General features: G+C 37.5%; 2 protein-coding genes across 3 annotated transcripts; one reads left to right on the plus strand and one right to left on the minus strand.

Moving 5' to 3' along the window:
• The first annotated feature begins 492 nt into the window (after positions 1-492).
• CCDC152 (coiled-coil domain containing 152) lies at positions 493-18,025 on the plus strand. 2 transcript variants are annotated; one of them, XM_064439184.1, is made up of 10 exons: positions 493-730; positions 2,279-2,455; positions 3,230-3,346; positions 4,289-4,394; positions 11,960-12,028; positions 13,090-13,154; positions 14,622-14,724; positions 15,417-15,544; positions 16,514-16,600; positions 17,114-18,025. In XM_064439184.1, exons 3-10 carry the CDS (start codon positions 3,260-3,262, stop codon positions 17,234-17,236), a joined length of 768 nt encoding a protein of 255 aa, XP_064295254.1. In that variant the 5' UTR covers positions 493-730; positions 2,279-2,455; positions 3,230-3,259; the 3' UTR covers positions 17,237-18,025. The 2 variants fall into 2 exon arrangements, with proteins under 2 accessions (XP_064295254.1, XP_064295255.1); XM_064439185.1 differs by having other exon boundaries at positions 2,300-2,455.
• SELENOP (selenoprotein P) lies at positions 17,335-24,976 on the minus strand. Its single transcript, XM_064439183.1, is given in 5 exon segments — positions 17,335-19,133; positions 20,021-20,138; positions 21,664-21,876; positions 23,188-23,391; positions 24,851-24,976. Coding segments are annotated over 4 exon segments (1,011 nt in total). The 5' UTR covers positions 23,379-23,391; positions 24,851-24,976; the 3' UTR covers positions 17,335-18,644.
• Between the last annotated feature and the right edge of the window lie 724 nt (positions 24,977-25,700).

Below are 25,700 nucleotides of genomic sequence, written 5' to 3' on the forward strand. Positions count from 1 at the left end.
CCGGGAGTATCACTGCTCGGTAGCCATAGTTACATGCGCAGTATAAACACTGCGAAAACAGAGCTAAAGGGAACCAGCCGATCTCTCTGTTCAAAGGAACGTCCGTTCGCACATGAAGTGCGATGTTAATGTTGACCTGAAGAGCCATTTGATAAAACAATTCATGCACTACCCAGAGGAGTCAAATCAGGGCCCCAGCAGGCGCCCTGCTGAGGTGTCTGGGTCCTGCCTGGGTGTTTCTGGAGAGCCGTCGAACGTGGCACTGCCTTGGGGTGCACTGCCCCCGACACCCTGTCACCCTGACCCCAGGGGACGGCTATCCCCTGCAGACTCGGGGTTATGCCAGAAGAGAATTGGGATGCAGTGCCCCCGCCGCCCCGTCGCTCTGCCCCCAGGCGACGGCTAGCCCCTGCAGCCTCTCTGGGAGGGGCCGGCCCACCACCGGCCCCCGCCGCCCCGCCCCGGCGCCTCAGACGACACCCTCCCACGGCTGGCCGGCGGGTAGGAGGGCGAGGCCACCCCCACAGGGTCAGCAGTGGTACGCTCCGCCGGCCGCGCTGGTTTCCCGCCTCGGGCTGGGCGCGTGGCTGTTTTCTCAGCGGGCCGTGTGGTGTGGCGGGTTGACGTGTCAGCCGTACCGGGAGCGCTCTCGTCCTGCACCGTCTGCGGGTTATGCCCACGCACTGCGGAGTACGAGGCAGTGCTTTGCGTGTCCCGTGCACCGTGAGAGGTCGTTACTTCTACGGAGGGCGCTCCTGTAGACTATAGAGATGCGAGAGGGAAGAGGGTGGCTAGGACTCACTGGGCGTCTTCGTGGGGTCTGTAGTGGTGCGGCTGGTGGTTCTGTCCTGTTGCTGTTGTCTGTGAAAGCGGATGAGGGGATGGGATTCACCCTCCTTGTGGGTGCCAGTTGGGTGGTGATAATTTTGATCTGCAAACCATGTTTTAAATGTGCTCAGGGTCTTCAAAGAGTGAGTAATTAAAGCAAGGTTATAGTCAATGTAAATGTGAGGTGCCTATTCTAAGGGCAGAGTACAGAAGAACAAGGCTACTTGAAGTGCCTTTTATTGAATAATTATTATATTCAGTTGAGATATTAAGTTTAAAATAATATCTACTCATTTTGGTTATTAATACAGGTTTCACTGTTACATGAAGCAACAATGAAACCTTAAATCCCAAAATCAGATCATCAGCTACAATACTATAAAAAGGAAACCTACCGAGAGAGCATGGGTGGCAAGGGGTTAAAGAGAGAGTAAATAAAGGTGTTGGTCCTATGACAGTCAAAAATACCTTTAAATGTTTAATTTTCCCCCTAGTTAAATAAATATCTTTCAAAACAGGTGGGAAGGTTAACAAAAATGCCTTTGGAAGACAATCATATAAAATAACAATATACAGAGAAATAAAAGTGATGAGTTTTCCTACTGGAAAAATACAACAATAATACAACATACTAATACTAATTTACTGTTTCAGTTCAGCGGGAGTTTTATTCCTGGTGGCACTGTTGACTAATGCTGCCAAGTGCTGAGCATATCCTGTCTTCTGAGAGAGCAAATGACGCCATGGAATAAGGAAACACACAAACAAAACAGCACACAACATGGCAGCTCCCTGAACTCCCATCTTCAGACAAAATTTAGATGGTAAAACAGTTTTAAGAGCATGATGAAAAGAAATGGTGACTGGCAAACAGATAAGATACTGCCTGTGTTAAGGACTAGAAAGATGAGGGTTTGGCATTCATAGTGTACATTTAGATTATAAACTAGTAGAATATTAAGATATATAACTGATTTACAAAATTGAATGTCCTGAATAAATATTTTAAACTCCATTTAACAAATCATTGCATTATAATAACAGAAGTAATTAAGAATGTTAACTTATAAAAAAATCACTAACTTAGAAGCATTAGTTCCTTAATATTACATATATTCTTAAAAACTGTTGATTTAAAAGAAAAAGTTACTTAGCTTTGGCTAATGAATTAGTTTTAGTATCTCTGAGGAAACAGTGGATACAAGAGAAAAGTGAGTATTAAACACAATATCTTTATCTTACTGCTTTGCTAAAGAAGTTACATACACGTAAAGACTTGTAGATATTGAATGACTGAGAAAATAACTTAGGTCCATAATTTTGATTCCTGCTTAGTAGTTGTTCATTTACATATCTATTTGCACCTATCTTTACCGTAAGTATCTCTGGAACCATTCACTTTCTGGGTAGTCTGCACATTGTAACTTCTGGTTCATCTCTCTCATTGCAGTTTTTTGTTACTTGTAAAAAGGCAGTTCACACATTACCACATAGAAGTGATGGTTTTGTAGAGAATACATGGTTTGTCTGGTACTGGAACTTCTGTTTCATGGAGCCTGATATTCAGTGATAGCTTCAATATTTTTAGAAGCATTCGTATTTTGTCTTTGAGACCCATCTTGCAAAGGTATGTTGAAGATCCTGTAAGTAGAATTTCTACTAAAAATAGGAATTGTGTTAATAATCTGGAATTATATGATGCTTTTCAAATGCTGTCTTTTTTACTTATACAATAAGGTTTATGTGCTGCAGTATATCACCACTGATATTAATGCAAATTGTTTATAACAAAATATGTAAGTAACTTGAAGCCTGGGTAGTTAAGTATTAGAGCACCTACTCAGGTCTAGATCCTGCATTAATGTGTGTCTGGTAAAATCTCATTTACTTAAATAACATTTTTTAAGTTCATCAAACTTAACAATATTTCATCTGTTGCCTCTGGAATACACACAGTAGCGAATGAGTAATTGTTTCAACTGATTGAATTTCCTACCCTTTAAAGTGAGAACAGGAAGACCAGTCTGTTTTAGCAGCATATGCAAAGAGAAGTTGGTCATATGTTTTAAAAGCATCCTATGTGCAGACCACTAATACATTTAGGTAAAATTCCACCAATGTGTCTATAGAAGTGGATTCAAGTTTGTTTTTTAATTGCAGCAAAAAAATTCCAAATTCAACTGTATCATCTAACAGTTTGATAGATTTGGCTTGGGCTTTCTGACATTCAGAAATGCAAAATCTTAGGTTGGTTAAAGTTTAGTTTCACATGCAAAAATAGTTTTAATTAAAGAAAAAAAGTGTTCTTTCTTCTGCTTATATTTGTGCATATGAAATCTTTTGACATAGTATGAATGAGAAATATATAAATTTGTAGATCTGTTTTTTTAAATACATACAGTGATCACTGGATTGTATGGCCCAGAAATAAATGAGTCACAGCAGTGGAGAAACTATGAAGAAAATCAGTGTAGTGAACCTTGATAAACTTTTAGGTAACTTCTCAGAGATAGAAAAGGTAAAAAATGTTCAAACTGCTATTTATAAAATTTTATGAGATTTTAATGAGCTTTTCAAGTGAAAATTTCTTTGAAGTGGTGTCAGCTTGTTAATATGCCTTGTAAAACCAACTTTGGGAAGCGTTCGTATTGACTACCTCAGAGCGATATGAGTGACTTCTGTGGAGTCTGCAAGAAGCCTTTGCTTCTGTGCTAGAATTGTAATGGTGCAGAGGCCAATTTTGGCTGCTCAGGGAAAGTGTTGGAGTGTCCCTTTGTATCAGAACCTGCTACTGGAGAAAACAGTATTGCATAGCTTTGCTGGACTACCCTTTCAGAAATTGTTCCTTGTTCTAGAAAAATGCCATTGCCATAGCAGGAGCATCTGTTCTTATATTCCGTATGCATTGAGCTCTCTTTATGTGTATGTCAGTTCTTGAGAGATTGATCCACTGAGAGAAATCAGTACTGTATTTCTTGGTAGGCCCATGTTGGCCACCTCCCTGGTGATTTCCTGATCAGTAAATCCATACTAGATATAATACAAAAGGGGCACCTGAAATAAATTTAGCATTTCTCATGGAAAAAACATATTATACCAATTCCTATTCCCACCCATTACTCGTGTTGGTGCCTGGCAAGGGCATTGACAGCCTCACATGCACACCAGTAGGAAGAACCATGCTGAGGATTGCTCCAGACTCTGGGCTGCAGAACTCAGAAGAAACCAATTTATAACTAGCGATGTAAGTTAGCATTCTTAGTTCTGTGGGGTAAACTTGCAATAGCACAGGCTCTCAAGTCTAGCATCATTCTTCTCTGTAGCAGAATTTCCACAATGGCAAATAATACAGGTTTTAATGCAGTGTTGTTAAATTTTATATTAATTTAAAACTCAAGATTTAAAGCTTAAATCAAAAGATATATATTAATATAACTTTAGATATTTTCCAATTTCCTAGGTAATATCAGAAATTAATGAAGCAAATAAGCTACTGGTTCTTCAGCTGGAAAAAAGTAACAGGTTGTTAACATTGAGCCAATTAAAGGAGGAAGCAGTAAAAGAAGGTAAGCTTTTTTTTTAAAGCAGTATGATTTTTGCATATATTCAGGAAATTCTGAGAAAAATTTCCATTATTTTCAGTCATATAAAATATAAAAATAAAACAGCAAGGATCTAAGACATTGTGTGAAAAACAGTAATTCTTAATCTTGGGTTCTGTAATGGCATCCATCTCATTTGCATAAACCAGATAACTTCAGTCCACAGCCATATCTTGAGAGCTGCTCTAAAGTAACTATTTTCCAGTTGATGTTAATATCCATCCACTTGAAGAGATGATTGAGTGCACGCCATACTTATGAAAGAAAAGCTTTTCTTTTATATTTTCTTTCATTTTTTCCTCTTCATTTTTTTTGCTTTTGATTGTGTTATCTCCTTTTCCAGGGAAAGAAAATATTGGCAGGGAAAGAGGTCAAGGATCAGATGAGCTTGGTACACCTGATGGTGTTATTGTGCCCAAATGTTTACCTTTCCCATCCATATAGGCCTCATGAGCTAGGGAACTGCCACAGTTTATGAAGCCAGCATTTTTAAGCAAACATCAGTAATTTTACTTAAAGTGCTAGCCTGTGACTTAGGTTAATCCATAAGCAGCTCAGATGTCTGTGTAGACCAATACAGTCAACTTTCGGGGAAAGTAAGGCCAGCACTCACATTACCGTGCCCCAAGCTGACCTGTTCCTTTGGTATCAATATGACAAATGTTATGTTTCACCTGGTCACCAGAAACATTTTGCCCAGTATGAAATGAGCCAGATTCATTCTGAATGCCTATTTTGCTGCCTTCTGAAGTGTCAAAGCTTGACTGTAATTGGAGAAGGCATGTCAGACTGGTGGGACTGGTGTTCTGAGATAACGTAATTATGTTTTTTAGCTACTTGTGTAATTTCATTTGTTTAGGGGCAGTCGGATAGCCCAGTTTGGGGTTTGGAATACATTTTCCCTATACCATGCTAACTGTTACAGTGAAGTTTTAGTATTACTCTTTGAATTTTGCTCACTTGAATTAATTCTGTAAGGATCTTGGGTATTGGTGGAATCTGTGTCTTGTCTGCCTAGGCATCTGTTTAACTTCTAGAGGACTGAAGAGATATCCAAAGTAATTAGACTTTATCTGTGTGATATTAATCTCTGAAGAGGTCAGATTAAACAATGTGACAGCCCATTTTGTGTGTATAATGTCACCATCAAGATTTTATCTCCATGACATTTCCAACTTGGTTAGGAAGTGTAAGGAATAGCATATCATCCTTCAAGATGGAGTTAAATTAAGCTGATACCACTGTTATAGGTTTATTCCATAGGCTGCGCTTGTGTTACTCTCAGGTTTAATGTGATCTGAGTTTTGGTCATATTTCTTTTGCTTTGTATAGAAGGTATCATTATGGTGCTAAATAGTTATGAATGGTAACGATAGTTTATATTAAGAGGATTCAAACTGTTCAGTGGAAACTGAATGATGAAATGGCATTTGCTGTTTTACAGATGGGTATTTTAAGCCTCTACATCATAATAAAAAAGTTTCCAACTAAAGGAGGAATTAAAGAGAAAACTATTAAATTAAGATTATCTTTTTTTAACCCTAGAAGGATATCTTTTCAGATGGATATTTGAAAAGAGAAATAATATCTAGTACTTAGCCTGGATTTGTGGTTGCTTATTCTTCTGTAGTTTGTAGAACAGCTGAAAAGTGTGTCTTTTTGTAGAGTTTTGGCCTCTGAGAAGTCAACTTGCTAAAAGTTAGGAAACAGGGTATAAATAAACTTAGTTTCATGCTGGAGTGAGGTTGCCAGTTGATTTCACTTAGATCTTCGCTGGGACTTAAATAATTTAGCATAATGGGAGAAGAATTGGAAAAGCTATCAAGTAAGTGAGCGAAGTTTGCTAGTGATGCCAATCTATGCAGCTATACCAAGAATCTCATCATATAGAATGACAAGTGATGAAAAGGGGAGATGGAAACCAGTAGCAGTGCCTATGGGATGCATTTTATATAATCAGCAGTTGGCTACTTCTCAAGAAAGAGCTCTTGGTGTCCTTCTGGACAGTTCTCTGAAAAGATCAGTGGTCAAAGAAGCAAACAGTTGATAGGTATGATTATGGAAGAAATAGAGAAACAAACATCATGTTCCTGTAAAGCCTGTGATCTTCATGCAATGTTCTGGTCCCCACATTTCAAAACAGACATACCAGAAGTAGAAAAGATAACAGAGAAGGTGGCAAGGTTTGGTATTGTCAGGAGGAGCGAGGGGCTTGGAATGAGGAACGAATCATGTAACAAGGCCGACAGAAGTAGGGGCTTCACTAGCTGAGACTCACTCCCACCATACCCATGCAGGCCTTGCCCAGTGCGGGCTGCCAGGGTCAGCCAGAAGTCCACGTTACCAAACAAGTACATAGTGGTGGAGCAGGTCCAAGGTCAGGACAGAAGGCTGAGACTGGATCAGGTCCAGAAATGATAACAAGGGCCAGACACAGTCTAGTGATCACTAGCAGGTCCATAGTGATGAGGCAGGTCTAAAATCAGGCCGGGAAGTCACGCCTAGGTCATGACCAGGGTTTAGATCTACATGGTATGTGACTGCAACACAGCAGCAGCATAGCTTGAGGTAGGCCAAGGGCAAAAGCCTCAGCTTAAAAGCAGCTCCCAAGGGAAGGAGGGGCAGCCTTTCTGAGTCTTCTTCCAGCTTTCTTCGAACAGCTTTTTTCAAGGCCACCAGCTGTACTCTTTCTAAGTTGGTCTTGAGCTCAGCCAAACACCCAGGAGGTGGGTGGGGAAAATGCACTTGGGGACCTTACACGTTTTGTCACAATGCTGGAATATCTGAAGGCTTAGGTTGACTGGAAACTTTTCAGCCTAAAGAGAAGGAATGGCACTGATATGAATCATAGCTGTAAAATTATGAATGGCATAGAGAAAGTGACTAGGGAATGAATATTCACTGTTTAATGTAATAAGACAACTAGATGGAAGTCAAACTTCTTGACTGATTTAAAGCAAACAAAAGGAGGAACTTCTCCATACATTACAAAATAAAGTTGTCAAATCAATTCCACAGAAGCTTGCAGATAACAGAGTATAGAATAGCCCAAAAAGATTAGAAAAATTCCTGTAACAAAACATAACAAATTTGTTAAACACAAAGAGTGTACCTATCACTCAAGTCTCCCTTATTCTTGTGTTTTGGAAGCTGAGAGGATATGTTATGGGTAGTGTTTATCCAGCTCTTTTTTCCTCTTTCCTGAAGCATCTTCTGCTGGGTATTGTGAAGTGGGATAGTGAACTGGATGGAACTTTGGTCTGACTCATTAGAGCCACCTGTTTCTTTATTAAGCACAGAAGACAATGCAGGACAGTCATTCAGAAACAGATCAAGAGGCTTCATTATTGACAAAACCAGGGAGGAGGGAGCTGATACAAAATAGATTTAAATAGGGGAAAGGAAAAGGTGGACAAAAAGAAGAAATTATGCTTACCGTAAAACCTATGGGATAAAAGAAAGCAGAGAAAGTGAAAGAGACTATGCAGGAAATCAGAGCAGCTGGGTTGCCTACAAGGAGGACTGTGGAAGTAGAATGGATTGAAAATAGCTGAAAATCAGAAGAGGATCTGAGCTTTGTAAATAGTAGTGCCTTTCTTTGCTGAGATGGGAGTGAAATGATTTGAGGAGATAGGTATGCTGATGTAACTGAAGAGAAGTACTTTTGGAGTTGTTTTGAAGCAATGATGGAAAAAAAACGTGGATGGCGGAAGTCCAAGTAAAAATACAAGAGCAAACAGCATGAAATGTGAACTAAAGTTTTAGAAGCAGCAATAATCAGGAAAAAACAAATCTCAGGAATACTGAAGTCATGGTAGTTGTACAAATTAGTACAGATGTAGATAGGAGGCAGAATTGTTGGAGGCCAGGGATAATGGTCAATGAGTAAGTGAGATTACAGAGCTGTTAGTAGCAGTAATGAAAAAAGTGAAAAGCAGGAACTTGGAACAGAGTGGGACGGACATCCAAGAGGTGATTCTGAAAGCTACTTGATGCTAAGAAAGTAAAAGGTAAATGTAAGATGCCAAAGGGATAGAATGTGTTTAGAAATTAAGACAGTCATGATGACTGTTCTATTAGGTTAATTAGCTTACCAGTAAGGTAAGCCAAGTATCATGGCATGAAGTGTTTATAACTGTGCACTTATAACTGAAGTGTATTCATTAATGGTGGTCAGAGAGCAAAGTTTCACAAACCATCTTGGGCAGCAAATTGCCATAATCTGCAGTGGATGCTGTCAGAGAAATCTTCAGGTAAACAGCTACCATGTTGCTGGAGATCAGCAGTGACTGTGTCATTAAAAATATTTCAGAAGGACATTATGGTTGGTGTAGTGATTATAAATTATAGTGAGTATACAGTGTTTCTAAAGCATTTGGTTTTTCTTTTTTAAATTGATAGAAATGGTCTTTGCACCTTTATCAAATTCACCTGCAGCATTGACCTTTCAGAGGGGTAACAGCATGCTGTGTGTTCAGAATCAGAGCACTAGAAGTGTTAGGTCTAATAGTTTGATTCTTTGTAAAACCTTTTGAAAGTCAAAGCACTGTGGGACTGGAAAACCACTCTTTATGACTGTTGGGGTTATAGAGGGATCCTGTGCAGAACTGGAGAAGATCAAAGGGACCAAATGTAGCATTGTTACTTCCATTCTTACTGTGGCAACAGTTATTCCAACAGATTCTAGTTGTGAGAATGGCTTTTATACAGTGATGTTGACAACTGTGGCTTGGAAAAAAAGATTTCTCCTAGCCTTACGTCCCATGCTGCTTCCCAGAACCCAGCCGATCCACATTTCCTGAAAGTATAATTTAAAGAGTTGGTCCAAAGGCAACTGAAATTGCCGGGTTTGGACAGCTGCATCAATTTCTTGAGGAACTGTGTCAACATACAATCTTAATATAGATATATTCTCAAGTTAAGGAGCATTCTCAAGTTCGTCCTATTATGAATTTATCACAAAAGCAAATGAATTTACAGGATAGGTAAACAAGTCAGCCTTAGAATCTAAGGCTTGGCAGTAGACTACAAAAAATTCACAGAACAGTTAAGGAAAAAACACGAGAGACCACATGCTGGTGAATGATTCACATACAATTCCAAATCACGATGCCGCTTACAGAAGAGTAGCAGAATGAAAGAGTACTATGGACGGAAAGGCGGCTGTTCTGCCTACCCTGAAGGGTTTGTGGCTGCTAGTGGGGTGGAGGAAGTGGAATTTTATCCTGGCTGAAGAACTCTTTGTTAGTATGAGAAACAGGAATAGAAATAGCATTTTGCACTGCAAGAAATATCCAACAAATATAAGTGAGAATCTCAGGGCTCCTTGATACCTTGATTGCCAGAAGTCTCTGCTTAGAACAGTTTAAGGTAAAAGAAGAGTGGGAGTGCTGAAGTACATGCAAAGGAAAAAGGAAAACTACTAAAGCTCAAGGGAGAGAGGACAGTGAAACACTTTAACCAAAGATAAGGTGGGAAAAGATGAGCAACTGGGCAAGCGTATACATGGTCTGAAAGGTCATAAATGAGCTTTGTTTTGTCTTGACATGTTCTTTGCTAAACAAAGGTGAGATTCAGGATGACAGTTTTTGTTTAGTGTAAATCCTTGCAGATCCAGTGAAGACGGATGCAAGCCTGGCATTCTTGTTTTCTGCTCCTAAGCATTTTCTGTGTTGATGGCTATACCTCCAAAGTAAAATTTACTGTAGTTTTTAAGAAGAAAACATTTGTTTTCTTAATTTTTCACAGACATTTTTGTCCATGGAATACTTAAAGTGGCCCGATTTAGCATCTTCAGGATTGCATATTTGTTGACTTAGTGTTTCAAAGGTGTTAAAGGAAAAGTGATTGATATAATTGCCCTATAAAAAAAAGCCAACAGCTTCCATTATAAATGCAGATGGAAGAAACTGGAATAAATTACAGATATTAAACACAGGAAAAAGCACTTAGGCTGTTTAGTCTTTCTGCATGTAGGGAGTTTTCTTAATAGGGAAGGAACCACGCAGAATCCATAACAGATGCTATGCCAGTGATCCAGAAAGCTGCAACCACTTAGCAAAATTTTGCTTTTTCTTCCCTAATGTAGGCAAGAAAAACTTGTGGGTTCCCAGAAATTTTTTTCAGTCACAACTGTAATTGCATAAGGGATTTGCCAAGATACATCCTTTAAAGATAAGAAAGATAAGCAGATATTCTTGGGACCGGACAGAAGAGTGGCTTGTGCTGAAATAGCTGTGATTGTTTACTCAAATGCATAGACGTCTTTCCAATTTGTGCATGAATTACAAGCATTTGGGTTTATTTCCATACATTTTCAAAAGGGAGAATATTTGTAGTAGAACTAGTTGCTACAAATGGGCATGCAAACGTAGTGCTTCAGATTTTGAGAAGGATTTTTCCACAAATGCTTTTGATCCAGTACAGGAACTGAGCACAGGGAGTGATTCTGTGCTGTTCGTGCTCCCTCTGCTGTTTTTTTGGAAGCATGGAACGGCAGAATACAGCTGGGTAATGTACTCGGCTGCATGAAAAGCAGACTTGATGGAAAAACAGACTAAAGGTCAAAAAGATTGAGTGGAAGACTGAATCTCTGAGCTGGGATCTTAATTCTTCTTCCTGACTCCGTTATTTGTAATGTAGTCTTGAACTATATCATAATGTACAATTTTCAACAGAGCTTTGGTCTTCTGAGAGGAGTAACCGTTATTTAGTGTGCTTCATCTGTTGCAGAAATTAAAAGCCACTTAAGAAATGCAGGGGTACCCTGGAAATAGCAAAAGGTCTTAAGAGTAAGCAACCTAATTTTTAGTGTCCCCCGTCTTCCCAGTCTTTGAATGTTTTGTAACTTTACTGATAAGGTTGCAAGAAACATAAGGGATGAAAATACTATTTAATGAAACCAAATGTTGTATTACAGGCAGTCCATATGGTGTTCAAATATTAATACTATTTTAAAAAATAAAATTATTAATTCTAAATATGTAAACTGATAACAAGTTGCATATATATACATACACACATAATTTTGTTTAAAATGAGATAATGAGGTAGCATATTCCAAATCTATACAAGTTTGTCTAGCCACAAGATGAAAATATGCACTAAAAAAGGGGTGAGATTCTGCAGTGAGAGGATAATGTTGGTTTTGTCAAAAAGAATCTTGGCAAAAGTGCTGTCAGGAAAGTAAGCCTCAGTTTCATTAATTACATCAAATTGCTGGAACGCTGATGTGGAAAACTTCCATTATTGCCCAGAAAACAATAACAACTTTATTTCCTGGCTAGAAACAAAGATGTAATAGTTTTATGAAATTCTTCATATGGCTTGATAAAATTGTTTTTAATCTACCATCAAACTAAAATCAAGCAGTAACTATGGAATAATGAGCTGAGTTATTTGTATAGTCAGTAAGAAGACTTAGATAATATTTAATAAAGATTGTTACAAAAGATGAGAAAGGTTTATAAATATCAACTTAAAATGGTGCAGAAATTATTTGAAAATACTGGATATTTCACTTCTTTCAGAATGTACTACTCTACAGAAGGTGATACAGGGTCTAACACAAGTGATTGAAAACCAGTGTAACGTGAAAGGTAAAAGCAAAAATGTTCTCATATATATATATACTGTTCTGTACTGTAATTTAGAATGAGCAGGCTTTAAGTTTGCTGTTTATATTTACTGGTTTTTTCAGAGAGAGAAAGTCAGTGGCAGCCAAACAGAAAGGAAAAGATTTTATCTAGAATCAATCCTGTGCAGATCTGGGAGGCCGATATGCTTAATAAATGCCTATTGCTATTTTCCTACTTAGAATCCACATGTAAAAGAAGTTCTGTCTCAATGACGGTTTTTTAATCAATAGTTGGGCTTCAAATTTGTTTCAGCATAGCAGAGGCAGTTTTACAATAAGTGAGAATGTATCATTCAACTGTTGGACTGTTGTCTATTAAAGCATTTATGCATAGTTTTTATCACTTTATTAAACCAGAGTGTCTTAATCCTCAGTGGAATGTTATTAAAATTTTGCTGTTATCCATAAATACTTGATAATTAGTCATTGCTATTTTAAAATAAAATATATAAGTATTTGCTATGTCTTTATGCCACAGTTTAGCTGTATGTAGTTAATTTTATATCCATTGTGTGTTCAAGGCATATTAGCATAAATATTAATAAACCTCTAAAAATTGGAAGTATATGGCTGCTTTTAATACTCAAAGTGACTTCTAATAATCAAAAAAAGCATTAGTGGATTTTTCTAAATTCTGTTTTTGAGATACCTAGTTTTTGGGAAACAAGTACTTAAAAAGTTGCATCTTCCAATTCAAAACAGTTGTTGTAGCCATGATAATAATCTTTTATTTTCTGAGCCAAAGAACTTTGCATCTAGGTTTTCTTGGATGGATCAGTTATCAGAAGGCTAAAGACAGTTCAAAGTAGTATACCAGGCAAATATTATGATTACATTATGATTTCTCTTGTTAAAAAATGGAGATTATGTAGTTCTGTAAATTATGATTATCATGTCTACAAAAAGGTTTCTTAGAGTTCAGGTAAGACAAAAAATGAAAGTAATTTCCTTATTCTGCTTTCATGCTAATAGTATTGTCAAAATGTATCTTTTAGTGTATCATATATTTTTTTATTTACATAGATGAAAATTGTAGACTGAAGAGTACCATTCACATCTTGGAAGAGAAAATAAAGGCTTGTGAACAGGTACATCACAAATGATCATTCTTTAAGTAGAGGAATAATATTTAATCTTTATTTTAATAGTTCATATATCTTTATATTCTTGGGTTTGCTATTGATACCATTATTGTTGCACTTCTGATGTTTATCATGTGTAAAAACAGAACAGTTTTTCTCACAACATCAATATGAGAATGTGTTAGAGGGACTAGAGTCAAAACTACCAAGTGCCAAGAACTCTGGCTTAATCGAAGATGCACTTGGGACGTTTTCAGCTGTATTTAGCTTTCAATTAAATTTCACATTCTAAAATCTAACCCCTTGCATTAAAATACATTTTTGTGTGGAAATAAGGTTTTGATATTCACAATGCCTCTATACTGCCAGAGAGTCAAGAACTGTCTGAATTTTGTCTATAGTTTCTTTGGAAGTAAATGCTACAAAGAGAATAGGTTTCTGTGTCTTATAATAAATTCCATTTACCATCTCTCTGCTTTTTATCTCTGCTCCTGGCTTTTGGAAAGGAGGTAATGCTGGCAGGGCTAGTCACAAGTTGTGTTAGTTCCCTCTGCTAATATTGCACATTACCTGTTTAGGACTAGGAATCTCATTCCTGATCTTCTTTGCCTGTGTTTTTACTACGAGTTAAAATTAAATTTTTGTACCAATAGAGCTGTTATCTTGACAGTTTGAGAATAAAATAAGTAATGCCTTCTGAAAGACATGACGAAACTATGATTCTATAAACGATATACATGCGTGGCCATGGTGGAACTTCCTGCTGTTGTTCTGAAGGCAATTCCTTGACTGTCTATTAAGTACTATTCACCACCAATGAGTAGCTGCCTTTGTGAGTGCCTCTGAGCACAGCTCTGGTGAGTGGCTACCTGCCTCGCTGGGAGGTTCTGACCAGAGCTTTGGAGTGAGCACCTCCATGTTGGCAGCTACAGCCAATTCCTCAGTAATTCTGGAGTGCTTCCTGGAGCAAACGTGTAATAGGCATGCTCTGTCTGTTTACTTGAGTATCAGCATCACTACTGCTAATACCTCTGATGTTTCTACTGCTGCCAGTGTGAAGTTGTGGAAAACTTCATGTAAGCAATGCTAACAATATTCATACTTTAAATATGATTTTTGTTACAGTCAAAAATCCACAAAAGTAGAACCGTAGTCACTTAACTAACTGCAGCACTGTATCAGATCCTGGATCAGGCAAAGGAATATTACCTCTCCATTTGCCTGTTCTCCTAATAAGTACAATTTGTAATTTTTTATTAACTGATAGCTGTAATACAATAAAATCTGCTATGTTTTTCATCTGTGGACATCATCCAGATTATGTAAGAAGTAATTGGACATTTTGAATTTGCTCGATTGAGGACAAAACAAGTACTGAATCATAGAATATGGTACATTTTGACATGAACTGTGCTTTGCAGAAATCTAAAAGCAGACACCTCAAGTTTTTTATGACACTTCTTACATTTGCAGGAATATAAAGATCAGATTGAGAAACTTATGATCAAAATTAAAAACAAAGATGAAGACCACAGATTAGAAATTGCACAGTTGCATTTCAATATAAGAAAAAAATGTAAGTTCTCTGAAGACTGAATGCTATAGCTTTGGGTAAAATATGTTATAACCTGTAACTTCATCTAGGATAAGTACAAGTTCTGCTTCTTACAGGAAATTAGAAAGCTAGAAGTGGACAGTGTTTAACTGAATTTTGTCTTTGCTCAAGAGAGTAGACAGTGGCAATGAGGCAATAGTACAGCAACACAGGATGAGGAGAAATTCCCAAAGAGGTAGAAGAGACATTGGAAACTTGGACCTAAGAATCTGAAAGAATGAAATTTTGGGTTAAGTGTTCACTGGAAAATTTCTTTGAACTATAAGCTAGACTGCTGTTAGAGTGTTCCAGCTATGCTCAAGAGACTAGGACATTATTATCAAAAATAAATGATACTGCGGTGAGGAAAAAACTGATTTCAGTATCTTTTTTTTTCATTACTGTCGTAGCCTTGAAGAGTAGGATTTTTTTGGTCATCCACTTAAGTGAAGAAAGCCAGATAAACTCTTTGTCTTTAAAGAGACTCTGTCTTACTGGGATGGGACAGGGTGGTTTTCACTTAGCTTTAAAATATGTTTTTTGCTTGAATGAAATTGTTTTCCTGTGAAATACTGATCTGCTGTTCAAAAATGTTTTAATATTTGGGAAATTATGTTATTTTTCCACCTAAACATCTTCTATAATCATTGTATTTGATGTTACTGTGTTACTAGTTGAAATAAAAGAGGCAGAGTATAGAGAACAGAGAGAGAAAAAAGAACTGGAAATATTAGAGCTAACTAGACAACTGAAAATTCAAAATGAAGAGAAGCAGAATGAAATCATTAAACTGCAGATAGAGGTATGCATTACAAAGCTGGGTTAAAGATCATTTGGGCATTGGGTAAACTTGGAAGGGACTGTGTGGTGAAAAATGTTAATTAGTACTTAACAAAATAATATGATGGACTTTAGGAAAATTAAAAAACAATTTTTCTTTACAAAGATCAGTGGCATGTGCTCCCATCCATAATGGTACCTGGGTTGCTTCTGCTCTGGAAACGGATGCTAACCACTGTATAGGGAGACTGAAGTTTGCTGTGTTCTTGATTTAAATTTAATTATTTTGAAAATTGTGTTAGTTTTTGAGCTATAAAAATTTGAAACAATGTTTTCTGCTTATTTTTATTCTTTTTAATTTCTGAATGCTGGGAAGATATATATATTTTTAATAAACTTCCAAAAGCTTAAACTCTTCTAATCCTGTGGAGACTAGAGTTACACAATTCAACATGTATTTCATGGCTCATGTTTTAAGCCACTCTCACTACAGAAAAAGTTAAGGAAATACTTCAAATATCACATGTTAAAAAAGTAGTAAGGTGTGAAAGTGTTCAGGCTGAGTTATCCTTGGAACATCAGGGAAGGGTGGTGGTTTCAGAGGCTTTTAGCACCTTCTGCATTTTCTCCTCCTGCAGACATAAGGCTGTGGAGCCTTCAGCATTTTTTTTTAGCAGTCTCCTGGTTCATCTAAATATATTTTGATTACAATATTTGTACTATTTACTTTTTGCAATATTTTGAAACTTTTTTGAACAAACATAGCTTGTAATTGCATTCTTTTTTAAACTTAAGTAGCTTCATTGTCCTAGGATAATGCTTACTATAATACTATGCTCTGATACATAGTAGGATAATACATAAGCTTGCTATTACTACTTTCAGGTACAAAATCCATTAAAAGAAAGAAGTTAATATTATACTTGTGTTATTTAACATATTTGTTTTCCTGTTGAGTTCTTAATGTTTTGTCTTTTCCTGATTCTTCCAGTTCAATGCTAAATTAGCAAGAGTTCAGCAAACAACAGCAAGATCATTTTCACATACTTCTGTCTTGCCACAAAGCATCTATCGGAGGGTATGTGCTCTAATGGCCTGCAGTCTGCAGATACTAAATACTGTTACAGCCTGTTTCACACAGCAGTTCCCTGGGGTTTTACTGTGTGTGTTCTGCAGCAAAACTTGCCGGGGAGTGTAGGGGGGTGGAGTTTCACGCCTTACAGGTCCATCTTACACACATCCCTCCCACCTCTAGACAACTAATTTCACATCTCTTTGCACTGATGTCGACATAGCTGGGTTTCCAAAAGCCTGCATGTGTAGTGATTTTAGTACAGAATTGTTAACCTGAGAACTTAAGACAGAACTGACATAAACGACTGTGACATAAATTATATATGTGCATTCTTGTTTTTCTAGGCTTGGGACTTTGAGATGTCAGAAAAATAGGATTCTGGGGAAGTCATTTTGTAATTTTGTGATCCAAGATACTGAGAAATATTCTTATTAGACTATTTCATAATAGCATATTGTATTGTTACATAATTCTATGTGGTGTTTAACAATTAAGCCTTTCCTTGCATTTTTACAGAAGATGCAGCATTTCCAGGAGGAGAAAAACAAGGAAATTGAAAGCCTCCGAAACACCATAAGAGACCTAGAGCAACATTTGCTTAATAACCAAGACCTGTCCCTCAAACGGAAGCGATTTTGATTAAATGACATGAAGTATTTCAGTAGTACATACAATGAGAAACACAAGCAGTGTATTTCAAACTGAGCACCTGAAAGTAAAAACAAGATATGAAGAAATACAGAGTATTTTTTTTATTGAAAATGCTTGTCAAATATTCCAACAGCATGCGTTTAGTGTATATGCAGAGCTACTTTCTTGCTAACCAGCATTCACGATGAAGAGATTAAGGTTTCATAGAGATGATGATTTCCCTATTAAACCATCATTAATTATGGTATACACTTTCAAAGCAGTCTTTCCTGCTTGAATATTCTCTTCTTCATCTAGGAATCCTTTGAACAGCTATACTTTTACTTCAACTCAGTTAATCAAAGGTTAGGAATTCTAAGCTACAGACCGAGAAGTTATACAAGTCTAAGTGGTATATTACCTTACTAATCAATACAGATTTATCAAATTCAGCACTGTTATAAACAAAGTTACACATTAAACCAAGATTAAATTTGTTCTCCCCCTCCCTCTGTTTGATACTGATTCTGCATGAAGAGTTGTTAACATAGGTTCTCACTTTATGCACAATGTTACTGATTTAGTACGATTTTACAAGTTGTAGTTGTATGTATTAATGGACCCTGATACTGTATCTAAGGCACAAAAGTTAAGCATGCATATCTGTTACTTTCAAATAACAAAATTACTTTTTGTATCTTACGTTTGAGATAAAAAGTTGTTTTGGTACCTTGCTTAGGAATAAGCTTTTCTTGTACCTAATTTGTATCCCTAGGTTAGGAAAAAAAAAAACCAAAAGCTTTTGAATATTATTAAAAGTTAAAAATTGAATTTAATGTTATTAAAATTAAAAATCATTAAAATGTCTGTTTTGGTTATCTTCTATTCTTGATTGCAAAATATCAGACAGGAGCCCCTAGGTCATAGTTTATGCTCCTGTCCTCACAAATGCAAGCAGAACATTAGAAGAGAAACAAGAAAGACAAATTAATCAAGAATGCAGACACCTTCCCATTGCAACTGAAAAACAAACTAAGGTCAATTAAATTGGTTTAAAGTATGAAGCTTTTCATTGAAAGAATTTGACAGGTATTGTATAATTCTAAAAGCACTGCTCTAAAAGTCTTCTTTACAATATTTTAACTCTACACACCTGTCAGCATAATTTTTAATTTAGGGCAATAAAAACACATAATCTGTTAATTTTTTCCACTCACAACTATATGAATTTAAGCAGTGGGACTCCCTTGCATTTTTAAGGTGCTTAGTTTGTTTTTCAGGCTCAGTTTCTTGCCTTTTCCTGTCAGTGTCAGGTGTCACTAGTTTCACTTGTTGCTGGTGACTGTCAGGCAGCAGTGAGCAGACGTCACTGTCAAGATTCAGTGATGTCCTCTGCTGACAACTGGCCGTGTCACCGTCAAGAATTTGGAAGTGCACCACGACACTGTCAAGTGACAGAATTTCCTAGCTCTTCAAACAAAAGGTGTCGACAATGACAGCATCAGCTACTAGAAGTTGAGTCTGATGCCGTCTGCCAATTTCAAGTTAACTGGTTTTTACAGCTGATCTTTCCTTTTTTTCATAGCTTTTTATCTTGTGTAATCTCTACACTTTCTCCTGGAGGAACAGTGTCTACCTGTTCATGACTACCTGTCTGAACATGTCTGTTACGGCCAAAAGCTCTATGACGCTGACTGCTGTCAGAATGATGTCTCCGAGTTTCAGAAGGAGCCTGATGGTTCTCATTTTTGGAATGATGACTGCCCTCACGATGCTGGTGGTGTTTTATATGTCTGTGCGTGTTGTGGTCATGTGAACGTTGACCAGTTGGGCTGGGTTCTATCTCTGCTCGCTTTTCATCTGCTTGTTTAGTGATGTTTTCACATATGCCATCAATATCAGGTTCCTGCAGAACAAAAGCTTGCATTAAATACAATGCATAATATTTAATTAAACTAGGTGAAAAATCCTAACTATCTTAACATCTTTTCAGAACCTAAACCCCAATTTTAAATTATTTGGCTACTTTGCTGAAGAAAGATATGAATGTATCAAAAGAACCTTGTTTTACAACACCACTGATAACTAGACAGAGCTCTTAATATAAGCTTTTAGGAATTCTAATTCAAGTTATTGCTAATAAAAACTTTTCTTTTTCTAGAATCCCACTTATGACCTGCCCGAGGCCTACATTTAGCTGGAAAATTGTATGATGGGGTCAAAAATTATGCTTCTTCTCATTCAACTTTCATGACTATGTATGTACGTTTCTTGATAATCAAAGTTCTGATCTTTAGTTGTATGTAAAACGACCCTTCTTTTATAACAGTAACAATAAAGTGGCACCTTGTATTACCACTTTTTAAAAGTAACTATTGTATACTGTGTTTAAGTGTAAACTGAAAGGAAAAGTAACTCAAGCCAGCTCAGATCTTATTCCCAGGTTTTAAAAAAAAGTTACTATTTGTTTAAGTATGTACCCATCCCCAAAAACTAGAGTAGCTAAATGCTCAGTAGCTGTATGTAACTCCAGAAACAGAATTAGCCTCCAAGATTGCATTTAGATTACAGAAAATTATTTGCATTTCTATCAAGGGCAGGAATTCAAATAACCAATCTGTTAAATACTAGATCTAATTCACTTCAAAAAATGTTTAAAAGCTCTCTGTCAAGACGCATGAATTGTGCAAAATCTACATCATGTCTTTTTCAATTAATCCCACTGAAATAATTTTAAGTACCAGCCAAATCCAGTTTCCTTTCCTAGTTTATGTAGAATGAAACAGGAAATACCATGTAAGAGCAGTTTCCACACTTGTTTTCACAGTATGCAATCTTAATAGATTCTTCTACATATTGGAAAGACAGGTAGGAATAGGGCAGACCCAGATGATACACTAGACGGCCGCATCTAAGGAGAGAAGGAACTTTGTGGTTACATACACATAAACTGTACAGTCCCATGGAGAATGTTTCCGTCCAAGGAGTTTACAGGCAAAAACAGTATCTGCCTTTCAAACGTCTGCTCACTTGGCTGCATCGGTCAGTAGTGTGAAGCATAATTTCTGGCTGACCTAATAACTACTGGCAGAAGCCTCTAGTTCAGTGGCACTTTGACTAGCAAAGGCACACCCATTACAGACCTATCTTGCCAATGCGAAGGGCTATTTGCATAGTGGTGCCAATTGCCATGTGGTTGTTGCATCCTTACAAAGAATGTTTTTATGCATTGTGGTGCACCTGCATTACTGATTTAGTGTGCATGAGGGGATTTTTATGGTGCCTATTTGCACCATATCAGTACTTGAATGTTCTGGTATGCACTTAACTACCCAACTGGTACATTCAAAGGAGCTGGAGTAGACACAGAACTCATACACAAGGGCACCTTGTTAAGGACCCCACTTGCAATGTCAACACACGGGGTCCTCCAGCCTTAGCCTTCTGCACATCTGCAGTGCACATCTAGGGCCAGCAACAGGCAGAGACTTCATGGCCAGTGAAGGCACAACAAGGGTGTACATGCCTAGAACAATAAGGGATCACAACCAACTAGAGTCAAACCAACTCATAGTGTAGGTGTATCCCCATGTGTTGACAGCACAAAACTGTTCAACCTTTCAGGTGCTGCTGGCCAGACGTCAGCTTTGGGGCCCCTCCACAGACTACATACAGCCTTGTTCTGTTTGTCATATGACAGCAACCCTCCACTTAGGTGTATTTGCTGCTGTAACATGAAATAACTTTCTAAAGATCATTCCAGTGCTAGTTTCATCCCCCAAACCTAATTTACCTAATTTGTTTGATTCTACCATATTACCAAAAAAAGTTAAGTAACTTTCTAACTCTTTACTAAACTTGTGCTTCAGTGTGAACTAAGAATGTTTGTTACAGTAACATAATAGTAATTTGGATGGACATGGTAGAAGTGCAGGACTTGTTGAATAATTTCCATCACATCAAAACAGAAAAATCAAGATTTCAGTTAAAGAGTTATTATTGGTTATGCTGAAAGATACATGACAGTTTCAACAACTCTGGTTAAAATGTTTTCTTGAGAACTCAGATAGCTTTTCTTGTTTGATTCTACTTTGACATGCATGGATGTAATTGGAAGTTGTCTGAAAAGAGAAACAGCATAAGAACAGAATCATGCTATCAAATTCTACACTCAGTTATGTTAATCTAAATCCATAGTAATTATAAAGAAAAATTTATTTATCCCAAACTTACTTAAGCAAAGCACACTTTTCTTTTGACGATTCCTTTTTCCAGAAAATGCAAGTGCTTCACTTAGTGCAACTTAGAGTTGATTATGATGTCTTTGTTGAGGGGTAATCAGGTTATTTGCAAATCAATGAAATAACATAGATATTTACAAAGCATTACTCTAAATACATTCAAATATTTTCCTGTGTTCCCCTCTAAACACAGACCTGTCATAGATGAGAAAGTCATCTTTGCTTCCATTTAAGGTAGTCCAGACATCAGCTTGCTGTTCATCTTGCTGGTAGACAGTAACATAGTCTGAAACACTTGCTTTCAGTAGGTGAATTTTCCTCTGGGAGCTAGTTCCCTGATGGTTGACAACCACATACGAGATATTGACCAGTCCCTCATTCTCTAACTTCACTCGCAGGTCCTCCAATCTAATGGAGAGTATAAAGAAGCAAGACCGTAAATCATTAGAGAATCATAAGATTTGCACATTCAACAAAAGTTAATATGCTCCACCTTGCTTTTATTACAACGAATGTTGTTTTCTCCTGGTTTTAGTCTTTCTCTTTGGCATCCCATCACAGAAGTCTTTCTTTGAAGTGGCTTTCTTGTGTATGATGTGGGGCTTTTTTTCCTCTTCATTTGTATCCTTCCTATTGAATTGCTGTAGAAAACTATTTGGGTATTTTTCGGTTTCAGGAAATAGTTTACAGCTTGAAAGACTCTTTAAAACCCTTCTAAAATATACAGAATCAAACCCAACTACCTTGAAAGCCAACCACAAAGCCTACTTTTGTCTTTGACGGAGCCAGAGATTTACCACCACTTTTTCAAATCTAGTTCTTAAAAAACTTGCAAAGACTATGATAATATCAAGTTATGCAGCTTGGAGGGGGAAACTAAGATGTTATTACAGTGATTAAAATCAAGCTCTGAAACCAGTCCTATGAATTTTTAAACCAAAATGATTTCACAATCACTAAGTGAATCCAAGAAAAAGGCTGTATGCAATTCCTGGTTGGATCAGCTCAAAATTATTTTCTGGCTGCTGTTACTGTCATGATATGTAGTTATTTGCATAGAAGTAGGTTCTACAGACCAGAGCACTAACGTCCCAGGTCTTGTATGAAAATATAACACTGATGATTCCCTTGAATGGTTCATCTATTTTTTGAAAGGCTAGACCTTATCTTCTGGGCTGTTTATTATATCTAGGACATCTGAACAGGGGCTGGGAAAGCACCTTGAAAGCACATTTTGATTTGCCTTTTCCCCTACTGACTCAAATAACAAATGAGTCATCACAGGTCTTTCTCTTCCAGGTGTTCCAGCCACGTCAGGGAATTAGGATGTTTCTTGGCTTCAGCACCTTTGCTATATTAATCAACTGTTGCTAACTGAAGCATAGCTCTTGAGGAACTGTTTCTGTTGGGTTTTCATGTGTTTTGGGTTTCATTAATGTCAAGTTGATCATACTTTTATGTTGTAAATACAATCTGAGGAGATGATCTGTCAGTCAGGACTAAGTAAAGAGATGAAGAATCTGAGCCACTGGCATGGAATGCTCCTGCTGAGAGTTAACCTGGCCATTGGGTCACACACGCCAGCTGGGCTGGCGGCATTTGAGCAAGCCAGAGTTCACTGACTGTGTCTGTAGTTGGGCACATATATTATCCTTGGATGGCATTAAAAAATTGACCAGTCATGCTCTAACAAAAATTGGGAAAGAGATTTACGCTTACCTGGAAGCCTGCAGCAGGCACAAGTATCAGCTAGCTTGTAGGAGAGCCACCACCGTCACTGAGCCCCTAGAGTTCAGCATTGGGTTCTCTTCCCCGATACGCCATTCTGGGGGCTCCTTGCAGTTCTGGATCTCTGTCCCTCCTCCTGGGAGGAGACAGAGAGCCAGAACTAGCCCCAGCCCTGCCCACATGGCTGGGCTTTATCTGAAAAAGAGAGAAAATAAACAAAATGTGATCAATGCCTAAACAAAGTTCTGACTCTTGAAATTCCCATAGCAAGACACAGCAGTATATTGGCTCTATTCAGTTAAAAAAAAAAAAAAACGCAAAACTGTAAGAATAAATTTGATCTAGTTTGTTTACTGCTTGATCATACTTCTTTCATTTTGCAGTGCAGTTCCCCTTTAATAAATAGGCAGTATTTTAGTTGTTGTTGTATTTAAACAGCCGAAAAGTAAGCATTCAGAATAACTGGATTTTCTTTTAATGCTACTAATCAGACTATGTTGTTCCTTCCTCTTTGTAATTTCTTCTTGACTGTTTTTAGCACTTAAGTGCTAGTGGCTTCATTTCTTATGTTTTGAAATTGTTTGTGCTGAGGCAGTTTACACCACCAAGAATCTAGACCTGTTCACTCCAGAATCCAGAGTAATTCCACTGACTCAAAAATACTTGCACCAACAGCCTATTTTGGTACACAGCAAGCATTACAGAACCTGGCAGAAATTTAAAAAAAAAAAAAAGTCTTAAAGATTTTTACAAGTCAGTCTGTAGTATTTGGATCCCATTGAGAAAACTCTCTTAAGAACACAGGGACTAGAAAAAATTTTGCAAAAACAGGAAATTAAAACTAAGTTTCAGAGTTCCTCAGATTTTATAAAATCTCCTACCCACACTTAGTCCATTTAATGTTTATGAAAATCAAAGCATATGGGAAATTATGTAATTACCTTTTCCTTTTATTGCATTAATGTAATAATTTTGGCTTAGTATGTTCAGACAACACCCATTATCAAGAAGTATATAAAATTATAAAACTGCTCCCCAACATGTCCTAGGTTGTGGAATTGTATAATTTCACTGCTCACATCAAAGTCTGACAGTAGACACAGAATGTTTGGGAAACACGAAGTTCTGATAAACAACACACATTTCATCAATTTTGTCACATTTGAAAAAGGCACTTTAACAATTGATCTTTTAAAAAAAGAGCCAGCTGCTGCAAACCCAACATCATTTGTGAAATCCATCTGTCCCTCATGTTTCTTCCCTGCAGTTCTACCAAAAGCATTTTAGTTACAGTAATTTGAAAGTTAAACTGTGGTCCAATAGATATCAGCAGGGCTTTTTTTTTTTTTACTCCTTCCACGCATCTGGAAACCTGCCCACCTTTATAGCATTATAAACACATGAAACTCGTATGACATCTTGAGATCCTTCTACGCCTTTACAGCCTTCTGCAGCACTGGCATCAGCACCCAGCAACAGCTGTCTCGCCCTGTGAACCAGATGAGAGCTATGTTCTGAATTATACTTCGCATTTCAACTTTCTAGTTGGTTTCCAATGGAAATTTCCAGTCAGCCTTTTCAGCCAAAGAAACACACAGACACTCTGCCAAATCTTAAGTCATGAAGCTCTTTCATAGAAAACCAGCACACTTACCCTTTCCTGCCCCCCTCCTTGGCAGCACTGCTTAACTCCGCTGCAGAAGAAAACAGTGTAGGGAAAAGGGCTGTGGTATTTATATGGCTCTTGTTTATCTCACTTTGCAGACATGGTTCAAAGTTCAGGGAGCATATTCTGAACGACCTTGCAAGCAAAGCAAACCCCTTTAGCAAAAGTAGCCAAAATATTTCTCCATTAACTAATCCCAAGTGGAAACCATCTGCCGTGCACAGTGGAAAGGTATTTTTAATGTAATGACTTTGAATATCAGGTTATGCAGTTTGTCTGTCACCCCAGTCAGCTGGAGGTAGTGGTACAGTCAGAAGAGGAGGGTGGGCCAAGAGTCATTATTTTCTGAACACAGCAGTAACCACAGTGAGAGGGGGAAGGTACTTCTCTATTTATAAAAATGCTGAGCTAGCAGGTTTTTCCTCTCTTATGCTTTATCTGATATTTGCCTTAGAGAATGGTGTACCCTGCCTGGCAGAGGGCATGTGCAGGACAGAGCTCCTTTGGCACAGCTGCACTCAGCTTTAAAACTTACTTCTGTAAAACCTGCCAGTGTATCAACTTCTGTTGAAGGTTAGAGCCCAGATCTTCAGCCATTTAAGTCAATGTAGCTACATGGAAGCCATGAAGCTCTACCAACTGCCAGCAGCCACCTAACTCTCTGTATTACACTGTTACATTTTCTTAATGCCATCATCGCTGAAGTATCTGCAGACATTTGGGTTAAACCGTTCCCTTACTCTCTTTCCTCAGTGAGAGAATTGTTTATGCATGGTGTGTTTTATTTTGACAGCAATTTGCTTGACTTCCTTCAATGTACATGTTATGTGTGTTTGTG

The sequence above is a fragment of the Phalacrocorax carbo genome, chromosome Z (genome assembly GCF_963921805.1).
Source record: "Phalacrocorax carbo chromosome Z, bPhaCar2.1, whole genome shotgun sequence".
Taxonomy (NCBI): Eukaryota; Metazoa; Chordata; class Aves; order Suliformes; family Phalacrocoracidae; genus Phalacrocorax; species Phalacrocorax carbo.

Coding starts and splice junctions, on each gene's coding strand:
- CCDC152 (XM_064439184.1), top strand. CDS start 3,260: ATGAGTCACAGCAGTGGAGAAACTATGAAGAAAATCAGTGTAGTGAAC. Junction 15,545..16,513: donor TCATTAAACTGCAGATAGAG/GTATGCATTACA, acceptor TGATTCTTCCAG/TTCAATGCTAAATTAGCAAG. Junction 16,601..17,113: donor CACAAAGCATCTATCGGAGG/GTATGTGCTCTA, acceptor GCATTTTTACAG/AAGATGCAGCATTTCCAGGA.